We start from the raw sequence: 11,697 nt of genomic DNA, 5'->3' as shown, positions 1-11,697 counted from the left end.
AATAACAAGACCAGGTTTACCACAACGGATTGTTTGTTCAAGACCAGGATAGAACAAATTTATGAAAAGTTCATAAATTCACCTCTACAAAAGAAGTATTCGGTTGTTAAACCCCAAGATGTTGTTGTAGAATATATTTTGGGGCATAGACTACTTGCCAATGTTGCATGGGATGAAGTTGACTATGTCATCATACCCGTCAATATTGTAGAAAAATTCAATTGGGTGTTGGTCATTTTCGACATTGCAGACAGGCAACTTTATGCGTATGATTCCATGGTCTCTTCATGCAACCATCAAGTTGTTGAATCCTGTGTCGAAAAGTTTTCTGTTATTATCCCTTTGTATTTGTCATGCACTGGCTTTTATGGGAAGCGTAAAGACATTAACTTCAAGAATACAAAGGCATACATCGAGAAACCTGTTATCGACCCTCTTAACATTCAGTGGATCGTTGGAGAGATTCCACAGCAAAAAGAAGGGTCACTGTAAAAAATCTATTCTCTCTTTCTATGCATTTAATTCTTTTTTTGTTTCTAATCATTTGGTAAATATTTATAAAATTTTGTGTTCTGCAGCGATTGTGGTGTATTTGTTGCTGCCTTTGCGGAGTATGTTAGCCTTGGAGATTTGTCAATTCCCGCAGAAGACCTTTCTGATATTGACCAACATCGTAGACGCTATGGAGCGCTCCTATGGGACTATGCTACAAAGAAGCAGGAAAATGGGTCAATCAGTGAAAGTGAGGTTACACGGATACTAGCAAGGAGGAAGGGTGCACCTGCATTGAATGAGAAAACAAGAGCCCAGAGAAAGAAGAAGTAGTGTCATGTATATGTAATTTAGTTGATGCTAGTTTGTAAGAGAAGTATAGCACACAACTTTATGAACAATTCATTTATGTTTTTATTGTAGCAGACCTTTTGTTTTGTTAATTTCTATCCAGTGTAGTAGTTCACTTGAAAATAACTTGGTGGTTTTATCTCCAGTTGTTTAATATTTACAGCACTTGTTCTTCATTATCTTAAATGTAGTTATTATGTTGTTAGAATACAATTTATCTACAAAAAAATTTCAAATTATCTACAATCTAGAAACACTGAATTTTGAGATTGTATATAATTTTATAGTTGAATATGTATATAATTTGTAGGGAATACCTCCAGTTGTATTTAATTTCTGTATATAACTGTCAGTTCAAGTTAAATTAATTTTTTTAACTTGTACTTATATTGTAGATAATAAATATTAACTGTTATGAACAGAATGTCAAAAATGGAGGTAGATGCTTGACACAATACAGAAAAATATGTTAACAAACACAGAAACAAATTGAAATTAACTACATTATGATCTTTAAAAACTTAAACGATTACACACAAAATTCTGTTAACTTGAACACACTAACAATTATTTTGAAATACTATTCTAACTACATGATATTTATTTCTTTTTAGGCGCATTCTTGCAAGATCTTTTGTTATGCCCTTCACCTCCACAGTTGTCACATGATACCTTGTACTTCTTTGACTTTAGTTCATCATATGTTTTGTATCTTTCCTTTTGAGGTCTTCCTGGCTGCCTTTTCTCTCCCGTAGGTGGATTTACTACTTCATCAAATATATGTTGTGACACATTCCATTTACTTTCATCAGGAAGGGGATTTACTGGTATTTCATACATACGCAGTAGACTCTCCTTTGTGTAATACTGGGAGAAATAGTTTTTATAAGTTTCATTCCTGTGCCTTAAAGCTGCCAAAGCATGCACACATGGAAGTTCATCAAGTTGGAACTGGCCACAACTACATTTCTTGCTTTCAAGACACACAATGTACCGCTTCACACCATCTATCACAGTATGGATATGATCTGTTGAAGCACTCACCTATAATTACAAAACAATCAGAAAGAAAAATATTTACAATCATAAAAATAGATTATCCACAATTTATCTACAACTTATCTACAATTTATCTATAAATTATCTACAATCTACAAATTAACTACAATTTGTCTACAAATTAACTACAATTTGTCTACAATTTATCTACAATCTGCAAATACTGTTTATTAAAATATTATTTTTCTGCACCAAATAAACAGATCTTACCCTAAGTTTCTGAGATAATGTTCTGTTGTTCTCCAATTCTTTGTTGAATTTGGACCCAAGGAATGTGAAAGTACCCTTTGCCTTCAATAACTTCTCGTTCGTCCAACGTTCAAGAAGTGTCCTCATATACTCTAATAGGTCAAATATTGGCAGCTCTCTTGCATCTTTTGTTACAGCATTCAACGACTCTGTAATGTTTGATGTCATAGTCCAAGTTCTATTCACCGTTGCATGTACTCTTGACCATCTATGATAGCCAATATCATAGAGGTATGATTTAACACGCGGGTCTATCTCTTCAATCTTCGACATCCATTCATTAAATTCATCTAGAGTGTATGACCGTGCTGTAGCAAAGTACAATTCATTTAATTTTAGATGACCCTTCTTCAACTTTGCCCTTATATTTGTCCAAATATGCCACATGCAAGAGTAGTGTGGCAAACCCAGATAGACAATTGATGTTGCCTTCAGGATACTCTCATTCCTATCTGAAACAATACACATTGAAGTTCTTTCACCATATGCTTGCTTGAATTGCTTAAAAAACCACTTCCATGATGCATCGTTTTCCGAATCAACCACAGCATATGCCAAAGGCAATATTGTACCTACATTATTAGTCAAAAAAAAAATTAACTGACAGCTTTGAAAATACATATAAAAACACAAATACATATAAACTGTAATATATCTACAAAGTATCTATAATTTATAAACTGCCTATAAAATAACTACAATTTTACTTGCTGCATCCATTGTGCTTGTTGTAAGCATAATCCCCCTGTAGACTGATTTTAAGAATGTCCCATCAACCGCTACTACTTGTCTACAATATTCCCAATCACTTATTAATGTATAAAGAGCAACAAATGCATATAAGAAGCATTCATCTGCTGTCTTCTTCAATTTAACAACTAAACCAGGATACGTCTTCTCAAGAATATAAAAATATTTTGGTAATTTGTTGTAGGAGTCAGCCGGATGACCTCTCAAAAACTATAAAGCCTTTTCCTTTGCTCTCTATGCTTGCATGTAGCTTAGGTTCACTCTGTGTTGGGACAACATGTCAGTTTGTATATCCTTTGGTGTGTAAACTGTCTTAGGATCACAATACTTTGGAATGATCATGCTACCAACTACAACTGCAGTACATTTGCGCTGTATGAATATATCTTCCATTAAGGTACATGTGTGTTGTCGGTTGAAACTCCTGACCTTGAACATTGCAGGATCATTAATTGATGTTGCCTTGAAGTGCCAATTACAGTTTTCTCCAACGCATATAAGCCAGTAGCTACAAAAAATACATTTATAATACAGGTTATCAATGTAGATGTAACAAAAGGACTGTTTTAACATAAAGTAACACACTATATAATATAACTACTTTTCATCTACAATGTTTGAAAAACACATATCACAAGGAAAATACTGTTTATAATGATCTTTTCACCATTAATATCTTCATACCTTCTGTGTCTCGATCGTTTAACCCTGAATTGGTACTTGTGCATGACAGAATAATGCTTCATTGTAGTTGCAATTGTTTGCTTGTCTTGATACACTTGTCCTTCTTCGATAACACTTTGTGTACCTTCAATTATTATTTCACTTTGATATTCCTCTATGACAGGAGAGGCTGGCATATCAAGTAACTTTATTGTCCCAGACGAACCTGCATAAAAATAAAGATAAATAGTGTCATTACAATTTTGTAGAATCTTTGTAGATAAATTGTAGATGAGAGAAAATTTTGTAGTCAACATTTTTTTCCACATAGATTGTAGTTTAATTGTAGTATAAATGTAGTAATTATGTAGATACCCTTACAAATAATACTACTTTATACATACTTAAACTGATTTGTAGTATATTTGTAGAATTTTTGTAGAAAATTTGTAGATGAAGAGAAAACTTTTGTAGTCAACATTTTTTCAACATAGATTGTAGTTTAATTGTAGTATAAATGTAGTAATTTTGTAGATAATCATGAAAACAATATTGCTTTATACATCCTAAAACCGATGTGTAGTTTATTTGTAGATAAATGTAGGAATTTTATAGATATTACCGTAAAATCAGACTTCCATAGAATTTGAAACATAACAAACCTGCACTTGTGTTCTCATTGGTAATAGTCAATTCCATATTGAAATCTCATACACTTATACATAACGGATACAATCCTAAGTTTTTATTCTCCTTTTTTGTCTCCATATACACACGAACCCCCATATCGTTCCTAATCTCCATTGGAGGACAATTCTCATTCACAATGTATTTGATTTCTACAATTTTTTCCGAAGTATCAACCATTAATTGCTCTGCAATTGTAGAAATCAACTACTGTAACTTGCAACCTCATCGAGCACAATGCCATCAACTTGAAAATCTTTAAATCTGCCATAGCTAACCCAATTTCCATTTAATTGTAGCATGATTGGGATTTTGGACATGATTGCGTATCGTTGCTAAGGTATTGTTCAATATTTTGTCGCTTTTTTGATTTTTTGGATTAAGAAAAAAAGATGAAGAACAGAGTATCAGCAGAATTGATTTCTACAATTTGACTTGAATTTGTTGAATATTTTGTCGCTTTTTTGATCAGTGGATTGAGGAAAAAATCGACGAACTGAGCTTTTGCAGAACTGATTTCTACAATTTGATTCGAATTTGTTGACGATTTTGTCTTTTTTTGATTTGTGGTTTAAGGAAAAATATCGAAGAACAGAGTTTTTGCAGAAAAGAGTCTATGTAATTTGATTTTAAATTGAAGATAAAGGATTTTCGTTTCAAATTTTGATCTGAAGGTCGCTAAATCAATTAGAATATTTTGTTCCTGATTTGTAGCGCGCCTAATTAGTAAGATTCAACTACTAATAATTAGTATTTAATGAATGGTATAATAATTGTAGAAAAAGTGTGAGCATGGCGGGTAAATTAGAAACTATGCACATATTTGGTAATAAAGTTTTATATATGGTATAGGAAGGAAAAAATCCCTATGAAGAAACTAGTGGGCCGGGTTAGCTGGGAATTGGACTGGATCAATCTGGGACCGATAAGGGGAGGAAGGCTGGGCTTTAGAAGGATGTGATTGGAAAAATTGCACTAGCGTCCTATTTGATCGCCCTAATTTAACTTGTACTCATTTTTAAATTCTTTTTAACTTGTACCCACTTTTTAAACAACTTCAAGCCTTTTTCTCTTCTTTCTTCTTCTTATTCTTCGGGTGACAATAATTTTATATGGTGCTTGTGAACATATTTTAAGGTAGTTTATGATATCTTACAGTGTTGAGCTGTTATGGCGCTTTATTTTTACTATTGCTTAGAGTTTCTTCTTCTTCTTTTTCTTAATTGCAAAATGGGTTCGTTTAGATTTATTGTTGTTTTGACAAATTGATGATTGAGGTTTGTTCTTAATGATATTTGGAGGTTACGTTTTAAATTTGAGCTTATTTGGAGTAGATTTAGGTATTAAATCGTATATTGGATTGTTATAATTCGAGAACAAATTTCTGTTTCTGGGCAATTTGCACTTTAGGTCTATTTGGCTTTAAGTGCATGAAAACATTGATTGCATTTCAGGCCTTTTGGCCTTAAGTGGATCTGAAGTGTAATTTTTCACTTCAGACTTATTGGCCTAAGTGTAGGAAAAATGTTTGTTGCACTTCAAACCTTTTGGCCTTAAGTGCATCTGAAGTGCAATTTTTCACTTCAGACTTATTTGATTTAAGTGCATGAAACCATTGGTTGCACTTCAAAACTATTTGGCCTTAAGTGCATTTGAAGTGCAATTTTTTCACTTTAGACTAATTTTTTTTTAACTTCAGATTCAATAAGTCTCAAGCTGATCGTAAAATAGGTAGGCTTGCAATTTTTTTTTTTTTTGCAAAGTGGATATAGGTTCAATTATGACCCCAAAATCGAGTGTAGATGCAAATGCCCCAACGAGGTTCGAGCATTGCTTGGGCCCACAAGACCAGCCCACTAAGGGATCGTATATGTAGGATTGTTTCCCATCGTAATGTATAAACCTTATTTGCTTTCTAACTTTGATGGTGTGGTTGTTACTGTCATTAGTCATGTCCATTTATAAGTAGCTTATTACAAAAATTGGTCAATTCATAAAATATTACTAATATTAATTAAATGTTACCAATATTAGTCAATTAGCTATTTGTAGTAGAAAAAAAATTTAGCTTTCTTTTGAGTGGATGTTATTAGAATATATTAGGTACATCTTAAGGAGTTTGAATCTCAATTTTGGGATGATTTAGTGGAGTTTTGAGGTGATTTGAATTGAAAATTCAAAATAGAAGATAAACATGAAAAAAAATGATATGTGTATCACACAGTACTTCACTTGTGTATCACATATGTATCATATTTGTATCAAATGTATATTATCACATGTATATCCATGGATACCTGCGTGTGAGATGCATTCGTGATACATGTTTGATACATATGTCGCAGAAGAATTTTTTGAACTCGATTTTAAATACGAATTTTGATACCAAATCAGTCCAAATTACCTCTAATCTTCCTCAAATTTTGTATATTGACTCGTCTATATGTTCTCAATGTATTTTAACCATACCCATTGAAAAAGATCCTTTTTTGCTTAGATTTTTGGAATCTTGTATCTTTTTTTTTTGTATTTCATCACCTTGTTTGCTACCTCATCCCTGAAAATTTCTTTCGGTCTTCCAATGTTGCTGATCACGCTTAAAAATATGAAAGGAGATCTTTCCCGTGTGATTCTTGGAGAGAAAGAACGTTATTTATTTGAGTTTTTAATTTTTATATGTGCTTGGCTAGTTTTGGTAAGTTTATGATTAATGATTAGAGGTTGGTATGTTAGGACTTATTTGGGACACTTGTGAAAGATTTCCTAATATTTATGGTTTTTAATTACAACTAACTGTCACATTATTCCTGCTCGCTCTTGAAATTTGAGCAGACTAATTTTCATGAGATTTCTAAGTCATTAGAGGCATTAACTACTCTTTAGATTTCGTGATCATTTTAACTTCTAATACATGAACCTGTAACTTCCAAACAAAACATATACGACTCAAATCAGCTTGCTTTAGTAATTCTGTATGTTACATTTAACTACTAATATACTCTAACAATATAAAGATTTTTTACAACGTTTAGTGTATGTTAAACCGTTGTAGTAGGTAACATATTTACTTTTCCTGTTACTAATCCCAACTTTTACCATCAAAATTTGTAGTCATCTTTTAGATAACCTGATAGTATACAGATTATTTCACACCGAGTATTCTCTCTTACCCAATGTTATAATGACAATAATAATGAGGCTAATTACACTCAAGCTGAAAATAAAATGGGAAGCTTAGCCCATAAATTATGTACAGCTTACAAGAAGAAGTCTAGTCCAGGGTCCAAAAACAGGATGAATAGGTTGCCTGATTTAGTCCTCAGATCAACACACACAAAAAAATATTTCCCATCATCACATGATGGAGTAATAATCATAAAATAAAAATGATGAAATGAAGTCTCCAAATTATAACCTAAAGTGATTCTCATATTGATCACCTTGCTGCTCCAAATGATTCCAAGTGCGCAAAACGACTTTAACTGTGTATATTTCTCAAAATACAGAATCAAAAAAGGTTTAACTTACCATTCTTTGCTTAGGTCCTCTACTTTTGTGTGCCAAGCTGATGTGAAAATAGTCTAAGTAGACAGAAACTAGTAAAATGTGTTGATGTAAGCTGCTTCAGGATGGTAATGAAGGATTTCTCTCAGCATCATCTCCCGAATCAATGGTTCTGCCATATTCTCATCGATATCCAAATTGAGAGGAAATTGAGCAGGAAGGTTGCAAGTTGGATCATAAAGACTCGATAGGTACGGGTGATAGAGAGCTTCTGTAACTGTTATTCTCTTAGAGGGATCAAAAACCAGCACTCGCTGCAGTAAATCTATTGCTAAAGGATCAGCCTGAGGGAAGAGAGAAGAAAAGTGTGTTCCTCGAGAAAAAGGTAGTGATCTGATGAATCTTTTAGCCCTTTGGTTATCAATGAAATGAAGATCAGCTTCAGGCTGGCTACCAAGGATATTGAGAATAAGTGTAAGCTGATTGAGGCACTCAGTTCCTGGGAAGAGAGGCTTTCGTCCAAGGATTTCCGCAAAGATACATCCAACAGACCAGACGTCAATGGATGTTCCATAATTGTCACAGCAAAGAAGAAGCTCTGGTGCACGATACCAACGAGTGACTACATATTCAGTCATAAACTGCCCATTGTCTCTGCTAGTCCTAGCCAGTCCAAAGTCACAAATCTTTAACTCACAGTTAGCGTTCACAAGGAGATTCCCAGGTTTCAAGTCCCGGTGGAGAATGTTAGCTGAATGGAGATACTTCAAGCCACGAAGGAGCTATACAATGACAGGAAAAGTTTTTAGTTAGAAATGCATTAGAACGATGAAGAAAAATATCAAGAAAGGTGCAGTAATAATATCAAGCTTGCTTAATGTAAGCATTAGACTTCTGATACACTGATGATTAGTGCCGGCAAGAGAATTGATTAGTCTCTAGTGACTATGGTACTTTCTTCCAGTCATTCGTTTGGTACAAAGAGAGAAGCTATGAAGACAAGGAAGATCTTTATGTATTTCAGGTTTAGAAAGATTAGAAGTTTTAAAACCAATTTATACTACCTTCACTACATATGATAATTTACCATCTTCCTTTTGCGGAAACTGGAATTGTTTCATTCTATAGCCATGAATGCATGATGCACGGTGTGAACCTCAAAAGATACAGATCCAAGACAAGATCTAGCTTTAAAACAGGGTTCATTTAGCAGAAAATATCACCATAGATGCCATATTTTAAACATCATTTGTCTTCCTAGATTATCTTTTACCTGTACTGAAAAATTAGAACTCAGTTTGAATACTTTCCAGCTTAACTTTATGAAATTATCCTGTAACTTCTCAAAATTCCACAGGGCAAGTGCAAAAGGAGAATAGTTTTCTCAAAAGTAAACATCTATATGACTTCTTAGATTACAATACAAATACGCAAATGTGAATGTTTTATTAACATTATCACTCTTGAACTTGAGATTTCTTAAGTATGAATGAAGATTATGTACAATTAGAAACAGAATTTCCAAGTGCTGTTTCCGATAGAACATTGTAGACCTTTCCAGCATACTTCTTTACCCAAATGAGATGAAAATAAAAATTTGTTCTGACGAATTTTTTCAACGGTGACACCATTCAATTTTAAATACAGCTTTTGTAGTGTATAAATTGCAGAACCAGTAGGAACTACAAGAAGTTTTCAACTAGCAACCTTCATAAGCTCCACCTGAATATGTCCATTACACAAGGCCAAGCTTATTGCACTATATGTTTCATGAAGTTAAAGACATTAAAACAAGATATAGGAGTACGCACGAGTTACTTGTCAGTTGATAACAAAAGGTAGCCAAAGAGGAGAATGATATAGCTAGTTTAGTTTTAGCAACTTGATATCATTTTACTCTCTGCTTGATACAAGTAAAATTGTCAAAAAATGCGAACTTTTTCCTTAGGAAGGTCAATTATTTTTTTCCCTCTCTTTCCCCCTTCATTCCCCCCTCTAGATATCACTGCTATCAGAAAAAACTGAGAATCCTGAATGCAGCCAACAACTAAACATCAAAAAGATAAAAATTCAATCAAGTGCTCACAAACTTACCATAAAAGGGAGAACACGAAAAGTATCTACGAAGTTATTAATGTGGAGTAAAAGCAATAATGACAACAAACAGAAATGAGTTCACAAGCTAAGGCAATACCTGAAAAAGAAAATACTTGCAATGGTCATTAGATAAAGGCTGCGACGACTTAATGATATGATTAAGATCCGTATCCATCAACTCATAAACCAAATAAATATCCTTAAAACTGCTTCTATGAATAGGCATCATGACATCCTTCAAAGCAATCACATTCTCATGCCTTATATGCCGCAAAAGCTTCAATTCTCTCAGTGTTCTCAGCGCATCAATTCTATTCGAAAACACGTTATTGATCTTCTTGATAGCAACTCTCTCATTAGTCTCCCTATTTACTGAGGAACAAACCACACCATAAGCTCCTCTTCCAATAGGTTTAATTGGAATGTATTTTGTGTCAACTTCAAATACAGTTTGCCACATTGTGTAATAGTGTTTCCCTCGAGGCCTAATTCCATTTGGAGGCTCCACTTGAGTTGCCATTTCTCTGTTATTTTGCATATTCAGAACAATGTTAAAAAAAAAAATTCAATCTTTCAATATCTCACAACTATTACAATCTATATATTTAACTCCATCTATATACCACGACACAACAACTTGAATAAAGCAATATGTTATGCATCAATAGCTCAGAAAGCAAAGAATAAGAACAGTAGTAAGCAAAAATAGAGGGAAAAGTGTAGTAGAATATATACTTTGTTCTGTGGCAATTCGATCTTCTTCTGATCCGATTTTCTTTTTGCTGAGATTATTAAATTCAGATATTTGCGCTTTTCTTTACCTTCAATCTTGCACCAATTTCAGAGCAACTTTATTCAACTTTAGCTGTGTAAAAGCATCCGCATCAGCATCAGCATTCCCAAAGAAGTAAACCGAAAGTATCATAAATTCTGAGAATTACAGAAGGATCATGCTCAACCCAAGAAAAGAGTTGCTTCCAATTTTCTCAGGAGCCAAACATGCCCTTCACGCAATCAAAATTTACCAAGATTTTAGGAAACCCAAATAGCTCGTTAACATCTGTGATTAATAGTTTGGTAAGCGTGAACTCAAAGCGATATTAAAATAAAGTATATTAAATATTAAAAAAAGAAAGAAACAGAGGAGGAGGACAATAAGGGGAATTTGAGGGGGAGAGAAGGACGATTATCTCAAGAACACGACAGCTACCGTATCTGTACAAAACTAGTTCACATTCATGCACAATATAACACTACAATAAAGAACTCAAATTTAATATCGCTAAACTAATATTACTGGCTTCTAATTTCAAGAGCAGCTTTCATTATTTCTTCCTAATCCTCTCTCACAATTTATATAGCACAATTTTCTTTTTCCAGCATTTCAAAATGCCTAACATTTTTATTTCTTAATAAAGCTGCCTTTTTAAAATTATTATAATATTTTTTTAATATTTTACTAATATGATATAAAATTAAGGTCTAACATCATCTCATATTTGTGAAATTTTCATCACTTTTTAAGAATTCAATTACACTATACTATTAAATTCTTAAACTATGATGTGATATTTTCCTTACTAACCAACTCATCAATATTGTGTTGATTTCTGTTTCACGATCACAAACATTAGATGTTGGTCAAATACAATGACACTAAACCAGGTGTATGGTGCATTGTTTAACTTGGGTCAAATGAGTGAGTTGGGTGAGATATTTAAGCCGTTAAGCAACTTTTAACCTAAGTGGAGTCTAATGTCTATCCTTTTGGTTGTTGTAATAATCAAAGTGAAGGGGATATGCTTATGGGAAGATGCCAAATTAAGTTGGAAAAGGGGTTGCTTT

The 11,697-nt window shown here is 33.3% G+C and overlaps 2 protein-coding genes across 3 annotated transcripts; both read right to left on the bottom strand.

Annotated features, from left to right (window-relative positions):
- Window positions 1-1,255: 1,255 nt before the first annotated feature.
- On the bottom strand, window positions 1,256-4,263 carry LOC107782161 (uncharacterized). The gene is made up of 7 exons (XM_075246093.1): window positions 4,227-4,263; window positions 3,586-3,790; window positions 3,163-3,409; window positions 2,859-3,045; window positions 2,113-2,723; window positions 1,516-1,887; window positions 1,256-1,288 (listed from the first exon to the last, which is right to left on the bottom strand). The coding sequence occupies exons 1-7, from the start codon at window positions 4,261-4,263 to the stop codon at window positions 1,256-1,258; spliced, it is 1,692 nt and encodes a 563-aa protein (XP_075102194.1).
- Window positions 4,264-7,466: 3,203 nt separating this feature from the next.
- Window positions 7,467-11,250, bottom strand: LOC107782172 (mitogen-activated protein kinase 7-like). 2 transcript variants are annotated; one of them, XM_075249950.1, is made up of 3 exons: window positions 10,674-11,250; window positions 9,950-10,376; window positions 7,467-8,537 (listed from the first exon to the last, which is right to left on the bottom strand). In XM_075249950.1, exons 2-3 carry the CDS (start codon window positions 10,370-10,372, stop codon window positions 7,848-7,850), a joined length of 1,113 nt encoding a protein of 370 aa, XP_075106051.1. In that variant the 5' UTR covers window positions 10,373-10,376; window positions 10,674-11,250; the 3' UTR covers window positions 7,467-7,847. The 2 variants fall into 2 exon arrangements, with proteins under 2 accessions (XP_075106051.1, XP_075106050.1); XM_075249949.1 differs by having other exon boundaries at window positions 10,588-11,247.
- Between the last annotated feature and the right edge of the window lie 447 nt (window positions 11,251-11,697).

Source organism: Nicotiana tabacum, chromosome 3, assembly GCF_000715075.1.
Source record: "Nicotiana tabacum cultivar K326 chromosome 3, ASM71507v2, whole genome shotgun sequence".
Lineage (NCBI taxonomy): Eukaryota > Viridiplantae > Streptophyta > Magnoliopsida > Solanales > Solanaceae > Nicotiana > Nicotiana tabacum.
The sequence above is the reverse complement of the archived record's forward strand: the minus strand, read 5'-3'. Positions and strand labels throughout refer to the sequence as shown.

Coding starts and splice junctions, on each gene's coding strand:
- LOC107782161 (XM_075246093.1), bottom strand. CDS start 4,263: ATGGAATTGACTATTACCAATGAGAACACAAGTGCAG. Junction 3,410..3,585: donor AAACGATCGAGACACAGAAG/GTATGAAGATAT, acceptor TATTTTTTGTAG/CTACTGGCTTATATGCGTTG. Junction 3,046..3,162: donor ACATGTTGTCCCAACACAGA/GTGAACCTAAGC, acceptor ATTCTTGAGAAG/ACGTATCCTGGTTTAGTTGT.
- LOC107782172 (XM_075249950.1), bottom strand. CDS start 10,372: ATGGCAACTCAAGTGGAGCCTCCAAATGGAATTAGGCCTCGAGGGAAA. Junction 8,538..9,949: donor GCAAGTATTTTCTTTTTCAG/GTATTGCCTTAG, acceptor GTCATTGTATAG/CTCCTTCGTGGCTTGAAGTA.